General features: G+C 39.3%; 1 protein-coding gene across 2 annotated transcripts in view; it reads left to right on the top strand.

Moving 5' to 3' along the window:
• The window catches only part of Spef2 (sperm flagellar 2), a 169,549-nt gene extending 152,122 nt beyond the window's left edge, over positions 1–17,427 (top strand). For both annotated transcript variants that reach the window (XM_040757663.1, XM_013119022.3), the window contains 5 exons: positions 3,275–3,367; positions 6,239–6,418; positions 11,615–11,860; positions 11,998–12,120; positions 17,291–17,427. In XM_040757663.1, the coding sequence (XP_040613597.1) occupies positions 3,275–3,367; positions 6,239–6,418; positions 11,615–11,860; positions 11,998–12,120; positions 17,291–17,380 (732 nt within the window). In that variant the 3' untranslated portion in view covers positions 17,381–17,427. The remainder of the gene's footprint in view (positions 1–3,274; positions 3,368–6,238; positions 6,419–11,614; positions 11,861–11,997; positions 12,121–17,290) is intronic.
• The last annotated feature ends 990 nt before the right edge of the window (positions 17,428–18,417 follow it).

Raw genomic sequence — 18,417 nt, 5'->3', positions numbered from 1 at the left:
CCCAAGGCCCCAGTGATTGCTGTGGCCTCCTCACTGACACTACATTCATGGAGTCTGGATCAGTCCCCTGTTGGCCTCTCAGCCATCAATCTGGGATTCAAGAGCTCCCCTTTATCCAGTCAGCTGTCTTTGTGGGTTTGACCATCATGGTCTTGACCCCTTTGCTCATCACTCCTCCATCTCTGTCACTGGGTTCCAGGATTTCAGTTCAGTGTTTAGCTGTGGGTATCTGTCTCTGCTTCCATCAGTCACTGGATGAAGGTTCTAGGATGGCACATAAGGAAGTCATCAACCTTATCATCAAGGAGGGGCAATTAATGTAGTCTCTCCACTATTGCTTAGTTTGCCAGTTGATATTATCCTTGTAGATCTCTGGAGATCTCACTAGTGTCAGCTCTCTCCTCAAGCCTATAATGACTCAACCTATTATGGTATCTCTCATCCTGCTCTCCTCTATTCTTACCACTACTCAACCTTCCTGCTCCCCCATACCTTTTTCTCCCCTCCTCTTATCCCCCTCTCTTTTTCCTGGCTACCTCTCCCTCCCCCCCGATGTTCCCAATCTGCTCAGGAGATCTTGCCTCATTCCACTTCTCCAGGGTATCATGCATCTCTCTTGGGAACCTCCCTGTTTCCCAGACTCACTGGCACTGGGATTCCACTATGTTCATAGCAGCATTGTATGTAATAGATAGATCCTGGAAGCAACCTAGATGCCTCACAACTGAAGAGTGGATAGAGAAAATGTGGTACATTTACACAATGGAGTACTACTCAGCGGAAAAAAACAATGTAATCTTGAAATTTGCAGGCAAATGGATAGCACTAGAGGAAACCATCCTGAGTGAGGTAACCCAGACACAAAAAGACAAACATGGTATGTACTCACTCATATGTGGATTTTAGATATGGATCCGGGAAGTGTCAGCCTACAATCTCAGTGCCAGTGAGTCTGGGAAACAGGGAGGTTCCCAAGAGAGATGCACGTCCAGATATCTTAAAATTCTTAAGAAATGGACATTTATACAAACCTTAGTTGTTGATTGACACAGGATATCACATTAAACATCTTTTTACAAACAAAAGAACAAAGGCCGCTGGCAACATCTCCCAAAATGTTGCTCCAAAACTAGAACCACCCTTCACCAAAAGTGTGAGTTTCTTACAGAATGTTAAAGAATGCATTTAGTAGAACTCAAGTATTTACATATCTCTGTGTTTGGGAAACTGTTGGCTTAAGTGTCTCCATTTACCTCCTACTCCCAGATGTCTCAGGATACTGAATGTGCACTTGACTTCACTGCATGCCTTTTTAAGATTTCAAATACTTGATGACTCATAAAAAATGTGGTGTTTCATGGGGGGAAAGTAAAAAACATTTCTAGAGAAAAATTTTATGTGATCTATTGAATATGTCACATTAGACCAATAAAATAACGTAATTGCAATGCTGAAATCAACTTTTCTATAAAGAGAGCTGTCTTCTGTGCTCTATGTTTGTCTGCCCCTCTATTTGACTAATTCCAAGTTCACCACAACAGCCATTTAAACATGGCTGATTTCTGAAACTTCTAAAATGGAAATTGTTCAGACAAAGTTCTGCGGCTAGGTAATGCGCTTAAAGTCTTATTTGCTTTTTGCTTCTTGTTCTGCTGTCACTATCAAAAAATTGTCCTTTGTAGATTACAGACTATAGAATTGTATAATGTAGAAATGTACAACATGTAGGATCATATGCTTTTAAAGCATCAATTCATCTTTTACCAGTGAGAACATATGTTTACCTCAAGCTCAATCATTGAGACATTCTAGGACCAAAATAAACAAAGTACAATTTCTTTAAGGAAACACAAATAGTCTAAGTTCTTTAGTCAAGTTAGTACAAGAGTGCCAAGAACTTTTTCATGTTTTAAAGAGAAATACCTATTAATCCAGTAAAGCAATACTCAATTAACTGAATGTTACTTCTCAATTTAAGCACATTGGTACATAGCTTCAAGCTTAAAATTTCACATCACTAAAATTTTATTGTTGAGACTTTCAAGTTATTTTGTATAATTTTTGTTGGGGTGTCTTCAAGTTCATTGCATTTCCTCCACAGAGTAGCTTACTGATAATATCATCAATTATAGTTTCCTGTCAGATACAGTATTTTTTTATTTCTGTTAGTTGTGAAAGTGTCTCCTTTTCAGTGTAGAAAGAAAACCCATGCTTCACTTCTACAGGAAACCCAGGGCTATCATTAACTATTAAAGAACGTGCTATCAGTTATTGGAAGGAAGAAAAGAAGGCATGGAGTATAGACAATGTAGTGATACAACCTAGGTGTGTGTGTGTGTGTGTGTGTGTGTGTGTGTGTGTGTGTGTGTGTGAAGAGCTTACCAGATATAAAATTCCAGCTTCTCAATATATAATGTTTTAACTCAACACTTTATGCATGGTTTTAAATGGCAGACATGAATGACAACTCAAACAAAATGGAAGATGTGCCAAGGTTGTTCCATAATAAGGTCAGGGAAGTTCTTGAAAGAGACAGAGATTAACTTCTCTGTGGTGATCTAAGCTGGTCTAGAAAGAAGTATTGATTTTTATGAGTGAAAAAGAAGCATAGCAGCTACCTTAGACACAAAGGATTATGTGATCTAACTGGATCTGAGCAGACAGTGGTGTAGCAACGTTGAAGTGCTAAGTAGTGCAATCAGGTCACATAAAAAAAAACTGAAAAAAGTAAGTAAGAGACTGGAAACAAAGCCAAAAATTTGAGTGGCTGATACATGGCAGAGGTCATACACCCGTATAGCAGAGTGGTACCAGTGGAAATGTAAAGAAAGAAAAGTTAGTGGAGGCATTCCCAAATGGGAATAGGAAGACACTCTGAAATTATGACCAGGATATGGGAAATGTAAGTTACTCTTATCAATACACTCTAAAGTGTAGCCAGTAAAATAACTCCCAAGTGATTTTCACATTCCAAACAGTAAAACATAGCTAGCACCCCTACTATGCTGACTTTCATTTGTGTGATATCACTAACATATACTTTATCTCATATGAAAATGGCAAAAGGATGCGATTAAAAGAAATGCAAATATAAATCTAGCATTTTCTCTAGACTCTATGTCTTCTCTACCCTTTATTTTGGAGACCACGGGGTATAAAATAGAACAATATTGTTCCAGTCCTTGACTTTAAGAGGGACTGTTACATCTTTGCACAATATGTTAAGGATTTTTATTACATGTAAATATATTTTTGTTTGTTTGTTTGTTTGTAGGCTGGTCTGTGGTTTACAGGAGATGAAGATGGAAAAATTCCAGAAAATCCCCTTGAACCCTTGCCATTCAACAGGCAGGAACATCTTATAGAGGTAACTAGTAAGATTCTTTTTATTGTTATTAATTGATTTTTTTAGGTGATTATCATTCTGTAACTCAGAACATGCAGCAATCCTGGCCTAGCTTTAACCTTCAAAGTACTGGACTTACAAGTGGGAACAACCATACACATGTCAATAATATATTTTTTATTCAGTAAGTGGCAATGGTTATTTTCTTCCTGTTTTTCTACTAGAGTTGCAGAATTTTCCACGTTTCTGCCCTTGCTTCTTAGATCCTTTGCTGTTTCCCCAAAGTCCAAGCTTTAATATTTGTTCAAAGAGACAGAACAAAAGGGAGAGAGACAGAAACCAAAATCTTATGGTAACTGTGTGATTATTAGGTACTTTCCAGAATTCTCTTTGGGTTTCAGTTAGGTTTTTGTTGTTGTTTTTCCCCATCTATCTAATAAGCCATTCTCCCAATTCTAAAACTCATAAGTATTCTTCCAATTCTAAAATTGAGGGACAAATGTCTATCATTTTACAAATATTTGCTTTATCTGCTTCCATTGGTTTTGTTAAACACAGTAAGATTTACATGTAATGTTACCCATATCCATAAGTAACTTGCTGTCCTCACTACGACATCAATAGCAGCAGTATAATCAGCTGCTATCTCTGAGGCCACAATAGATACAAACCCTTAAAATCTAAAAGTCACTCTCACTTCTATGTAAATGATTAAGCATATACATAAAAATATACTCAAGCATAGCTACATTCAGCAATATAGCAGAAAAAATTTAAATCGTAAATTTCAACACCACAGCAAAGTCTGTATAATATATTGATGGTTCAGTTTCTAGTTAGTCATAAGTTCAAAACTGCAGTATAAAATTGAACATGACTCTTTTATAGCATTTAAGTAAGAAATTCCCTTCCATTGAATTCAATTTTTAAAATATTTTCTCCTTTACTTTTGATATCATAATAACATCATTTTCCCCTTCCCTTTCCTCCTTCTAAACCCTCCCATACACCTATGCTTTATCTCTTTCAAGTTCATAACCTCTTTTTTCATTAATTGTTGTTATATATATATATACATATATACATACACACATATATATGTATATATATACATATATATTCCTTACTATAACCTGCTCAGCCTGCTGCATAATATTATGTTTTCATGGCTGACCATTTGGTTTTGAATAACCAATTGGTGTGTTCTTTCCTGGAGTAGGTCATTTCTCCCACTCTCAGCATTCTTTAGTTGTCTGTAGTTCAGCTCTGTGGGGAATTAAAGCTACATGGTCTTTCCCCCCTAAGCATTTCTGCTTCATGCTAGCAGGAGAGGAGTTGAAGGAGGAGGAGTCATGTGGTTACCAACAGGGTCCAAGATATGCGGTTGGCATTCAGGGTTAAGCGTTGTTTGTTGATGCTTTTAATGTGAAACAGGATTGAGATAAATTATCCCACAAATCATTTCTTTTTTTGGGACAATGATATCAGTATGTAGCCCTAGCTGGCCTGGAACTTGCTGTGTAGATGAGGGTGACCTTGAAGTCATAGACATCTGCCTGCTTCTTCATCCTGAGTGCTAGGATTCAAAGCATGTGCCTCCACACTTGTTTCTCATATAAAGCTCTTGGAAGGTGGTTTCCACATGACCTGTGAACACATCTTCCAGTGACGTAAGCAGGTTCCTCATACTTGGGGAGAATGCTGCTGTTTGGTCATCATTTCACATGAAAACTATTTTTGGAAATGCCAATCCAGGACAGTGTTTGTAGCTTCCTATTCAGCAGTGAAACTTAGAAACATAGAACATGTACCTGTGACTTCAGGTACACAGAAAGGTGTGACTCTAACATTCTGGTAGAACACTCATGAAGGAAAAGAGGCAGACTGAAGAATCTGAGAAAGAGATGTTCACATGGACAAAGATGGCTGACTTGTAGGTGAGTGAATACATGTACACATGCTGTGTGGTGTCCATAGAACAGAAAAGATGGTCTGAGTGATGTTTTCACACACACACACACACACACACACACAATTATACCACTGGAGAAACTGACATGCTTCCCCCATTGCCATTAACTGATGAACTGTCAATAAGTCCTAAGGAGAGGGGTAGGGACTCATGACACCTTACCTCTTCAGTCTATGGTGAAATGTTTATGGGCCCAATCCTGTGCAGGTCTTGTGCATGTAACCATAGAGGCAGTGAGTTCAGGAATTTGTCAGTGTCATGTCCAGCACTGTTCCATAGCAAAATTAACTCCTCATGAGCCGATGTCTTAGTATTTTGTTTTTAAAGACCTAATGCATTAAGGTACTCAGTAAGCATTTGTTGAATGGCTGAAGCAATGAATCTGTGTTATTTTGTTTTTATCCCTGGAATACAAACAGACATCATGTGTCCATAACACAAAGAGGGATGCTCTCTCAGCCTGGACTCTTAGGGGGAGTGCCTGGACCCTACCCTGAGTGAAATGACAGACTCTAGATATCCCCTATGTGGAAGGAATTGGCAATAGGGTGGGAGGCTGGGGGGGTGCAGGAGGAGGGGAGGGAGAGGTAACTGGGATTGACATGTAAAACAAGCTGTTTAAAATTAAAATAATAAAAAAATCTAAAAAAAATAAAAAATAAAGACTTAAAAAGTCCATGTCTGATGCTTACTCAGTAAGCATCTGTTGAATGGCTGAAGCAATGAATATGTGTTATTTTGTGTCATGTAGCAATTGCCAAGCATTAGTGAGTGACCTGATATAATACCCCCTGCTGTCTCACACTTCAGTAAATCTAGTAATGGCTTACCTGGATTCTCTGCTCCTCATTTCCCTGTCTGCCTCCTCACTGCCATAGTGAACCTGTTTAATCTCTAGTTAAAAATGCTGTGTGTAACAGTTCTTCTTCAGGCTGTTTGCTGACTGTGAGAAGGACCCACCCCAGCTTGACTACACTCAGATGTTGCTGTATTTTGCATGCCACCCGGACACTCTGGAAGGTGTCTACAGGGCCCTCAGTGTGGCTGTGGGAACTCACATCTTCCGGCAGGTTGAAACTCCTATGCTGACAGCAGAAAAGGTAACTACATGGCATAATTGCAGCAACTCTGGGTTCTGGGAGGAAGCAAGGACACCAGAAGAATCAAAACTTGTGATGGTAGGGACTCACTTCTTTCCTTCACCACATTTTTCAGGTCTTCAGCACAATGTTTCTCATGTACCAGGTCTCCCAGTGAACTTTCCTCAATTGCATCAAAATTGGAGAACTCAGATTCCTCCAAACACGGTTATAGTAAAATTGACATCTGTTCAAAGTCTCTTGGTGGGGTTTGAAGTGTGCTCAAAAAGGAGAAGACTATACTGTGCTTTACAAGAAGCATCAATCATGTAAACAAAAAGGAAGTTGATTATTAACTTACCTAAGTGTTTTAAGGAGTATGTGAAAAAATGTATCTGAAGCAAAACCTGACCTTGGACACAACCCTCATGAATATTACTTTTGATACCATTGCAGCCTCAAAACCACAGACATTTGCATCACTTTCCTCAAAGGGCACAGAAGTGTTCTAGCTAATTTGGAAGCCACCATACATTCCCCGATGATTTCTGAGAGATGGGTATTCCCTGGCATTTTCAGACTGAAAGGCCTCCCATCAGGTACAAAGTAGGATGCTTCCTTGGTACCCACTTACACTTTTTCTGGCTTTTGATTGCCCATTTGTTCTCCCAGGGATAGAACCTTGGTGGTGTTTCTTTCTGTGCTCTTTGTGGGCATAGTGGCAGGAGGTTGCTGTTCAGACCCCTTGGGTCCCAGCAATGCTTATTTCCTTTTCATATATATTTTTCAATAGTAGAGATGACTAGGGAGAAATGGGAGAGCCCCTTGACAGCTTTTCACTGTGGGAAGAGATAAGCTCTATTAGATTTGAAACCACACTTTGACAAAAGAACCAGGCCAGGATAAGGACAGACTGGTACCCAATAAGTTAAAATGGGGATCTCCAAATACATATGCTTCAGCTAATGATTTGACACTTACACGGCAGGAAATATACAAGTAAGGAGTATTGGTCTTTAGAATTTGTCTACCTAAGTAACTTAGGTATGGCCTGATGTCCTGAGAATAGTATTTGTCACTTTCACAGTAAGTTCTCTATATTCCAGTGTAGATTGTGCCTCCTTTAAACTAATACTGGATTTGTGACTAATTCCAAATTGCAGCCTGCTCTTAGGTCTCAGCAAAATGTCAGAGAATTTTCCTGAGCTCAAATGTTGGCTATCATTCTCTACCCCAGCTATCCCCTCTGATACCCATCTTGTTCACATGGAAGGTGACAATTTCTTTGAAGTCATCTTCCACTTGGACTCAGAAGTCTTGGACTCAGAAGACTTCATGGGGGGGATGTTGGTGGGCAGTGAGCACTTGTCTTGCTCTGCATCGTCAAAATTAGGGCAAGATCTAGAAAGGCATTTTCTCTCCTGAACAGATTCCATTTTATTGCCCAATCCATGCCCTAAGAAATTAACTAATGGCAGACCAAACAGGGAGGTAACTGAAGCTGAAGAATATAGAATCACATATTTAAAAAAAACTAGAAATCTATATTTATTTTGAACTGAAAATAGATGTCAATACAATATATTCTGATATGGCTTTCTTTCGCCCAACTCCTCGGAGATCCTCCTTACTGTTTCACTTAACCGAGTACATACCCTCTTAGTCTCCCCAACTTTCCTGGCTTAGCACAGCTGTCGACCAAGGGTTGTGGGGAAAGGCTAGCTCAGCTCTGCTCTTTGGAATACAAAGTCATTGGAAGAGCACAGTCACCTGACTCAGATCTTCTCAGGATCTCTCTGAGTGCTCTTTTGGTCACAGACTAAAACAGAGTAAAGGATGAAAGTAAGGAGATGTTACAATTCAGGTTTTTCAGGCAGGGCATTGTTCATCCATTGAGTCCTGAGGCTAGTTATGTCCATCTGGAGTCTAGTCAAGTCTGTCTCCTGTCCTACAAAGTAGCTGCACATAGTCAATGCTCAGTGTTCATGAATAGAGCTAGAAAGAAGCAAGGTGGTGGCGTAAGAAATGGAGTCTCAATTATAGGAGCAAAAAGTCAACAAGAGGGGCAAATAACTCTGCCTAGAGTAAGAAAGTCCAAAGAATGAGAGGCTGTGCCAAAGCCATTACTATAGCAACATTCACTCTGTTTGTGAATGGCACCATGTGCCTAGAATAGGTGGCCTACATCCCTGATGTCCATGACTTGCTCACTCACTACCTCATATTAGTGTTCCCACCCAAGAAGGTAGCCCCATCTGAGATCTGCTCTCCAGGGCTCCCTTAAAGCACAAGGACGCTGTTTAGGAACTAAACTATTATGTAGCAGAAACCAAAGACGGCTGTGGATGTTGGGATATGTCTCTCTTCAGTCTCAGGGACTGTTCCAGATGTGGAATGGATTCTAAGTGCTTCAGAAACACAAGAATTGCCTGACTCACTCACTCCTGAATAAGGTTTTATCCCCAATCATGCCTCCCCATTCCTGGTTCCTTTCCAACTGCGTTCTAGTTTCCTGGGCAACCTCATCCTAGGAGTCTGCAACGACCTCAGAAATAACACCTCCAACCATTCTCTATGCACCATCAAGGCGTTCAACCAAATCTCTGCTTTGACCTTCTGCCTTTGCTATTATGACAAATGGAAATCTTGCCCCATATTTTATTCTTCCTTCTGTACCTTTACTGCTAGGCTGCTTTTATCCAGTGTGGTCCAGACCCTTTGTGGAAAGCCAGGGCTTCTTAGGTAATTTTTTGAAAAGTTCATGAGTGAAACATTTCTCAAGAATGCACTAGTTTTGGTGGACTTAATCCTGAAGGAAGTGAAATTTGGGGGAGATGACTAATTCTGAAACCCCTATTGTATGAGACTGTGATGTTGACTTCAGTAAATTGTTAATTTGCCACTCCTGCATCATTGGGGTCTTATGAAAACCCTCTTGGAGCATGTTTTAGACCCTGGAGTTCCAAGCCCATACACTTCATTCACCCTTTCAGTTGGTGCTTCCGTTCTCAGCACCAACATTATTTCCTATGTTAGGAGATTAGGCCCGAGCTGAGTGAGTAATAGAAATGCATGGTCAGGAGTTGCTCAGGAACACACTGAAAGGCTTGGAGGTCAGTCTCTGAGAGTCAAGGCAGTGTAACACAGCACTGGAAGATGCCCCCACTCTTCTGTGTATGCAGCATGGATCTCTCTGTTCTGATACCGCAGCTAAATATTCAAAAGCACTGGCTTTTCTTCTCACTGGTTTCTTCATCTCTGGTTTCTCTCTCCAATGTCTGCTAGAGTGAACCCTTTTTCTTGCACGTGTCTTTTATGCTTATACCTCTCAGAACACTGAGGCTATTCCTTCCATCCTTTCCTCTTCTCCCTTTGGGCCATAATGTGTATTCCTAGTCCACATGACAAAAAAAAAGCCTCTGACATTAGTAAGGTTGAATATTTAAATTGTTACATATTGAATTAAATATTATTCATTAGATGTTAAAAAGGAAACACATCCTTAGCTATGCACTTGATAACAAGGAGGAGAGGTTTTCTTAGCTTTAAAACTGCCTGCTCAGCGACCAACTAGTGATTTGTTCACCCACAGGTTCTGTCTTTACACTGTTGTCATGTAACGGTACTACATTCCACACAAACATCCACTCATTCTGCACCCAGGCAACAAGAAATCTTGTGTCCAGTCTATAGTCACCTCACTCTAGCAAATGTTTTGCTGACCTAGAAACCTATTGATGAGTAACTTCAATCACCAAGGGCTCAAGTCCAAGAAACAAACACCTGTTTCTGAATTCAACAACATAGTTTTTAATCATTGTCAGTGGGCACTAGGTGAAGAAGTACATATTTTAATAAGTGTGGAAATACCTATTTGCTCACCCAATATTCAACTGAGATAATCCCCTTTTCAACATTTAATTAAATTCTCTATTTAGCAAAAGGTATAAACCTCCAGCCAAAGCAAGATGACTTCCCCAAGCTGAATCAATTGCACCTCAATTTTTCAACTCTGCTAACAGTCCCCTCCAAAATGGGGACTACCAAAGGGTTAATTTGTTGCCCTCATTATGTCATGTATGGCACATCACATTTATTTAGAAAGCATTTAGCTAACAATTAATGAATCAACTGAATTGGGCATTTAAAGACATAAGCACTCTCTTAAATTATCACTTCCCCATTCCTAGTGGTAAAGGAAAACCAGAATCCATGTGTTCTCAGATGTCTTCTCTATGCTTAGTAAGTAGATATTACTTTATCATTAAAAAAATAAACATGTGGCCCTATACCCACAAATTTATTGCAGAAATTTTGAATCATGAGGAAATCACTGGATTTACCCTCACTGGTAACCATTGTTGATTCTCTAATATAATGCTTCCTTTATTTTATTGACAAGATGATTCTAGTGTATCTATTACTATGCTTTCTGAGATTTTTTATGAACTTGCTCTTTGTAAGTGCATTCATGTTAGGTTGGGTATCCTTCCAAATCGTAATTTTTATAACAGAATTGTGTCCCATCACACAAGCATAATTTGTGTCATTTTCCCCTACTTTTGGGACTATAAATCATCTGTTTTTATTATAACACTGAATTAATGTCTATATTCAAAACTTTTGTCTGTAGATATTTAGGATCATTTCTAATCTATAACTATGGAATCGAGAGACACAATTACTGTTATGACTGCCAATATATAAGATTTTGTTTCAGAAGCAATACCACCTTAGTTATATATAAAATAAGAACATCCAAATTCAGGCCTCTTGACTCTATTTTGAAAAGCATCAATAATAATCCCAACCTGACTTGGGAAATTATCTTGCCATAACCTCAGCTGAAACCAATTTCAATTTCAAGCAACAACGCTATCATCTGTAGATGTTGGGAACAAATTAAACTAATTTATTTCTTTGTACCTTTATAAGGGATTTTATGTACCTGGTCATGTAATAAAGCATGAGGATTGGTTGATATGAATGGGAGACATTGCCCACTGGACCTCTGTACACTATAAGCAGAACTTCTCTAGGATTTTGACACTGGTTTTGAATGTAGCCAGTTCATTTTCTTCTACAGTTTGTTTAGTGGGTTTGTGATAAGCACCGACCTTCCTTTACTGTTCTCATGTGGTGGATGGGTTGGTAAAATACCTCTATTGCTGAAAGCACTTCAATTTGGCTTAGTGTTGTCGTCATTTGATTTGACAGACCTCCATCTCCACTGTCAGTCCCAATGATGAATTTCCCGAAACTGAGGAAAATGTGACTAGAGAGGAGCGGGAACTCAAAGAGGAGAAAGATGAGAGGGACCAAAAGGAAGAAGAAATCCCTGAAAATGCAAACACCGAAAAGATTTCCATGGAAACACTGCTCAAAGTGTTTGGAGGAGGAAATGAAGTACTGGATGCTAATAGATTTGCCAGCTACCTAAAGACAGAGAATATTTATGCAGAGGTTGGTTACATGGAATTGCTTCAAACACGTATTGTGTTGTGGAGCGCTTATGGTGAATTACTTTATTATGTGAATCCACTTTAAAATAACTTCAATATTGAAAAGTAAAGTAACCTCACTTTTGTTCTTCTTTAAAGAATTTCATAAAGACTTTTCAAGACCTGGGTGCCAAGAACCTGGAGCCAATTGAAGTTAATATTCTCTTGAAGCATCCATATATTCAGGACCTGATTGCAAATTATTTAGACTATAAAATTCCTGTGAGTATGAGTCAAAATTGTCCTAATTTAGGTGGTCCCAGCTAAGGGCATGCTGTGCATTCCTACTATGATCTATTAAAGGAGAAGAACAAGCTGGGCTTGCCCGGAGCAGTCAGTTTGTAATGCCCAAGGGCAGAACACTAATGCCCAGATGAGACAATCCTCAGTATTATGGTGCTTGCCACCTTGGGTGTATAGCAGAGGACTGTTGGTGGGTTATAATTAAAGCCAGGTATGTGGACTACTCGGTATATGAGTTGTTTTAGCAAAATAATGGTGCTTATCTACAATAGAAAAGTGTAGAGCAATGGTTCTCAACCTTCCTAATGCTGGGAACTTTAACACAGTTACTCTTGTTGTGGTGACCCCAACCACAAAATCATTTTTGTTGCTGCTTCATAACTGTAACATTGCTTCTCTTATGAATTGCATTGTAAATATCTGTATCTTCCTGTGTTCTTTTTGGTGTTGCAACTCACAGATTGGGAATCACTGGCATAGGCCTCCTCCCGCCAAAAAGGACTAACCAAGGCTATGGTCTCTAGCCTAGTGCTGGTATAATCACCATTTTCAAATCATGGTTTATATTGTCACTATAGTAATATGAGAGTGGATTAGTTTGCTTTCTATTGCTGAAAAGGCACCCTGACCAAAGGCAACATGGAGAAGAAAGGGTTTGTTTGGTTTGGAGATTTCAGTCAAGCATCATCAGAGGCAGAAGCAGTGGCAGGGGCACCTGGAGGCAGGAACTGAACAGAAGCAATAGAGAGAGGAATGCTGCTTACTGGTTTGTTTCTTGTGGCTCACTCAGCTTGCCTTTTTATACAACTCAGGACTGCTTGCCCTAAGGAAGAACCTGGTTGTCCTGTCTATACTTCTGTTTTGGTAAACACAAGCTGGCATCATACAGAGAAAACACATAATGACTTCTATGAATTTTGTTAAATATTGAGCTTCTACCATTGAGTTCAGTAGCAGAAGCACCTGGGGAGAGGGGGGAAGATGAGTAACAAACTCGACTGCTGCCCCCCACAAAAATTCCACTTATGCTTACAATATAATTTTTGCATGTAAGAATTGCAAAAGATTGACATAATGTTAAACAAACCAAGTATGGAAATGGTAGATATTCAAATTGTGACTTATGCATACTAGAAGCATAGAAGGAATAAGCTACACAGAAAGTAGAGGTGATTGAGGTTTTGGAATGGAGAGAAACATCTGCATATGTTTTCCTCTTGAGATGGGGTGATAGGAGCATCTTAGATGGAAGGCAGGCTTGGGCCAAGGTATAGAAGCAGGACTGCATGAAAGAGCAGGATCCAACCCCTTGAAAGGCTGTCTGCAAAAGGTATAGTGTGATCCCATTGATTTAGTGAGAGTAATTAAAGCTAAAAAGAATGAAAGCAAATTTTTCCTTGTTTTTTGTTTGTTTGTTTGTCTTTTGGGAAACTGTCCCTCATCTACTGATTAGACATGTGTGTGTGTGTGTGTGTGTGTCCATGTGTATGTGTAGTTGTGCATGCAATGAAAGCAAAATTTAAATAGAATTTGATTTAAAAAACAAGCAAACATAGCCTTCTCAGTATGGGAATGTGTTAATACATTTTTCGTCTCTAAACATTTCCATATCACCTCACCATATCATGTTACTGTGTTTTTCTTTTTAAATAAGGTGAGTTCAGTGGTGGATTGTTTAGACCCCCATCTCACCCTACATGATCTGTTCCAAATATAAGGGGAGAGGCCTTGTCTGATCTAGTAAACTAATTACTAAATCTCTTACAATCATGTATAACAGAATTCATTTTCTATTACCCAGAATAAGTAAGAGCATAAAATGACAGCCCAATTATTTCCTCCCTTAATGGGAAGACAGCCACTTACAAATCCTGAGCAGCTCCACAGCCCTTTACACTGGCCAAGACAAGATTCTGGTCAGGTTCCTGCCTGAAAGTAAAATCCTTGAGATGACCAGCTTGGAGAGTCAGCCTCCCAGAACTGCAAGATCCCCAGGGAAATCCAGAGGCTACAGAATTCTTCTAAGTGATAAAGTTCTCCCATGTCAGAAAGTGTTTATTTCCTATAGGTCAGCCTCTAGTGATAGTCACACTATCAGATCTTCTGAACTAGAGGACAGAAGTTGGGTGACTCCCACATAGAAAGGACTGCAGAGCAAGGAATGTGTGGTACTACAGGTTGTGACAAGAAGGTACAACTTTCACAGCTCCTCCTTATGCAGAAGTGCAGCAGGGCATCAAAGGTTCCAAGCCACCACTGTAGGTGGTCGTTTTACTACTCTGCTCTTTAGAGGGCCGTGTTACCCAGCTCCCAATAAGCCATACAGAGGCTTATTATTATTACTTATGAGTGCCTGGCCTTAGCTTGGCTTGTTTCTAGTCACATTTTCTTTTTTGTTGTTTTGTTGTTGTTTTCGAGACAGAGTTTCTCTGTATTGTTTTGAAGACTGTCCTGGAACTCGCTCTGCAGACCAGGCTGGCCTCAAACTCACAGAAAACTGCCTGCCTCTGCCTCCTGAGTGCTGGGATTAAAGGCATGCGTCACCAACGCCCGGCTGGCTAGCCAGATTTTTCTTAACTTAAATTATTCCTTCTACCTTTTGCCTCTGGACTTTAACCTTTCTGTATTTCTGCATATCTCTATTTACTTCCTGCTCTGTGGCTTGCTGTGTAGCTGGGACCTGAAGTCCTCTCCCTCCCTCTCTCTTTCCTTGATCCTTCTTTAGCTCTTTGTACTTACTCTCTCTGTCTGCCAGCCAAACCTATCTTGTCTCTGCTGCCTTTTAGCTCCTTCTTTGACCAATCAGGTGTTTTAGACAGGCAAAGTAGCACAGCTTCACAGAGTTAAACAAATGCAACACATCTTTACATCATTAAACAAATATTCCACAGTATAAACAATGTAACAAATCTTCAAATACTAGTCTACAACACACCCCTTCTCCCAACTATCCTACAGTTAAAATAGACTCCTAAGCCGGGCGGTGGTGGCGCATGCCTTTAATCCCAGCACTCGGGAGGCAGAGGCAGGCGGATCTCTCTGTGAGTTCGAGGCCGGGCTGGACCGACAGCCTCCAAAACAATACAGAGAAACCCTGTCTCGTAAAAACCAAAAAAAAAAAAAAAAAAAAGAATAGACTCCTAGTGCCAGTATCATTTCACATAGTAGAAAGCTAGCTCATTTCTCTGTTAGCTAGTAAGCTGTTAGTGAGTTAACTGAGTGGCAGAATGCTTCGTTATAAGTCAGAGTCTTAAACTCTTGTTTTCCTTCCCTTTCACATCTCCTCCATGTGGCTGACCCCAGTAATCAAAAGACAGGATGAGAAACTATGTGATTCTCACTCATAAGACTTTATCAGCTAGAGTTGTGCCAATGACCTGGAAAGCCTAAAACAGGTATTTGAGATTAAAGGGAGGTCTCTTTCCATTAAGGCATCCCATTCCTGTTTTTGCTAACCGAAAAAGAAGGAAGGAAGTTAGGAAGTGAAGGAGGGAGGGAGACAGAGAGGCAGGAAGGGAGAGAGGGAGAAAGTGAGGAAGGTAGTAAGGAAGGAAAGGGAGAAAAGCAAAAACAACCACTACAGACTTGGGGTGCTTTCATGCCTGTACTGTTAGCTTTTGCTCCAGATATCCATGTACAAGTAAATAGATCACATTTTTAAATGAACCTTAACCACAGTGATGTTATTTGAAGATCGTTCAAGATAAGTAGAGCAAACTTAGAGTGTGGTTTTTCAAGGTTAAAAAGTTGTTTGCTATTATAAACAGTGGGAAGATAGAGACTGTTGCTTAACGGATCTGTGTTTACAAGGTCTGTGTTTACAAGCCACAGCATTTGAAAGCATATGTATTTTTTAAAAATGGATTGTATTGAATTACACACCTTACTTTTACTCCTGTTTTAAGGTAGACTGCCTCTGTGTTTTAAGGTGGACTGGCTCTGTGCTTATGAGAATGAATTATAGAATCATGAAAATAGTGGGGTAGGACATATGAGCTCAGTGTCCTGTACTCCACAACTGTAACACTTAGATAGTTCATACCTTCCTCATGGGGCTTTTGTGTGGATGACATGAGTTGACATACACAAAGGACTGAGCTCAGCTCCTGGCAGATAAATGTAAATACCAGTGCCGATATGGGAAATAGAAGTATCAGTGCCAAAGCAATCTTGCAATTGAAAGGAAACATGTGAAGTGTAGGTAGATGGTCAGGCAGATGGCTTGCCTTTCGTCTCTTTGACTAGAAACAAAATTTTTCCTGGAAAAGAGACAAGGGGCTAACTGAAGTCCCAGGAAGGGTCAGTGGAAATTCCAGATCTTGGTACTAGATTTTACAGATTTGCTCCCCTAGACCTTGTATAAATAAAGCATGTTCAAAATACTCTTAAATGATTAAGAAAAATGATTTGGGTAAATGTTAGAAAATTAGTTAGAACATCATAACTACATTGGTGTGGAGCAATTTCCTGTGACAAATACATTGACAAATATACCTGGATAAATTATTTTTCCCCAGGAACAACTTAACCCAAACCATTTCTTATAGTGAGCACATGACAAATGTGGAAATCTCCCAAATGAAGCACATCTCCAGTGGGAAATAGGAACAACTGTTTCAGTGTTAAAAATCAAAGTTTGTTTGCAAAACAACTGTTCCCAGCATCTGACACCATCAGTCCTTGCTAGAACATCACTACCTCTGATAGGAAGGAAAAAATGAAGTGGGAAGTCCCAGAAGAAAAATCTGCTGTTCAAATTTTCTATATTTAAATTTCTATGTATATGTGATACTTTGGCATTATAACTTTTCTTTAATAGAGTATGAATACTGTCTTATTCATTTATAGGAAAATAATCTTTTGATTTACACACAATAGGACAGAGTTGAGTAATTGCTTCTATAAATGTTAGTTAACATGACAACTCCATTACAGGATTAGAAAGGAGAATTTCTAAAACTCTTAGATATCATTCCAGGGATATAACTATGCGGTTTCAGAACAGAATTCACAGTAAAGGGGGAACATTTTTCTCAAAGGAAACAAAAGAAAATAGAAAATGAAAAGCAACTAACTGTTTAATCACTGCCACATTCAAAATGTCCATCAGTCATCAATTCTTAACTTCTCTTTGATTTTTCTCTCTTAGGATATTAAAATGATTCTTCAAAGGAGTGAACATGCACAAGGTAGTGATGGAGAAAGGTCACCCTCAAGACTTACAGAGGAAAAGAAATGAAGGCTATGTTTTTTATAAAGTAAAATAAATATTCATAATCAAACTGATCATTGTGTTTGCTGTGTGCATTATTATTATAGGTGTAGGTGTGATTACTTCTCAGTTGAAAATGAAACTTTCTCAAATCAGAGAACTTTGAATCATAAACCTTAAAAAAGAGAGAAAAGTCTCAAAGACATAAAGATGAACTTGTAAGTAACTCTGGAAATAGAAATGACCACAAATAATATGCTCAAAGTAAATGCACTCATAATCCACCAAGACTCCCTATGGGAAGTATTACATTAAGGGAATATATTGAAAATCCTTCCAAAACTCCACACCAGAGCAGGGCTTTTCTTCCATCTTACAGTTCTTGCTTTACACAATGTCAAACTTGAACATTCATCCTAGTAGCCGAGAAGAAGGGTTCTTCATTGAGCTGCTAGACCAGTCACACTTTTTAACTATTTGTACTTATTTCTAATAAAACACAAAATTTTCTTCATAGACAACTGAATTATCTATTCACATGATTAACCACAAATTATATTCAGTGATAGTCATTTCAACAAAGTGTCAGAAAACTGTTTGATGTTCCTGAGTGGCTAGGCTTCTATGACACCCTCCCTGGCTCTCTCTGAGGATCTTGTGATGGGTCCTTCTCTTATTCCATGTGTTTGGGAGGATCACATGAATAAGTCATCTATTCACAGTCAAATCTCCAGATGTGTCTTCCCTTTCCATGAAATTACAGGTATTGCTCAAACTTACAGTTCTTCACATCTGGCTGTGAGACAACTTATTTCAAGGAGTCATCTCTTCCTCTCTAATACAGTCACACCTTGTAACAGCTGTTGAGGCAAACCTGCTAAGGAGGTCATTATATTTTCCAGATCATTGGTTAAAAGGAGGTGTTTCTTTTCTTCTCCAACTGTTTCTAATAGTTGTTGTGAGATCCTTTACTTTAACACAACAGTGGCCTTATTGGATACTTTGCCATCTCTCCCTATGGCTAAATTCTTCCCATCATTCCCATCAAACTCATTTCAAGGTCA

The sequence above is a fragment of the Mesocricetus auratus genome, unplaced genomic scaffold (assembly GCF_017639785.1).
Source record: "Mesocricetus auratus isolate SY011 unplaced genomic scaffold, BCM_Maur_2.0 Super-Scaffold_100015, whole genome shotgun sequence".
In the NCBI taxonomy this organism is placed as follows: domain Eukaryota; kingdom Metazoa; phylum Chordata; class Mammalia; order Rodentia; family Cricetidae; genus Mesocricetus; species Mesocricetus auratus.
Note: the sequence above shows the minus strand (reverse complement) of the source record. Positions and strands in the feature narration are given on the sequence as shown.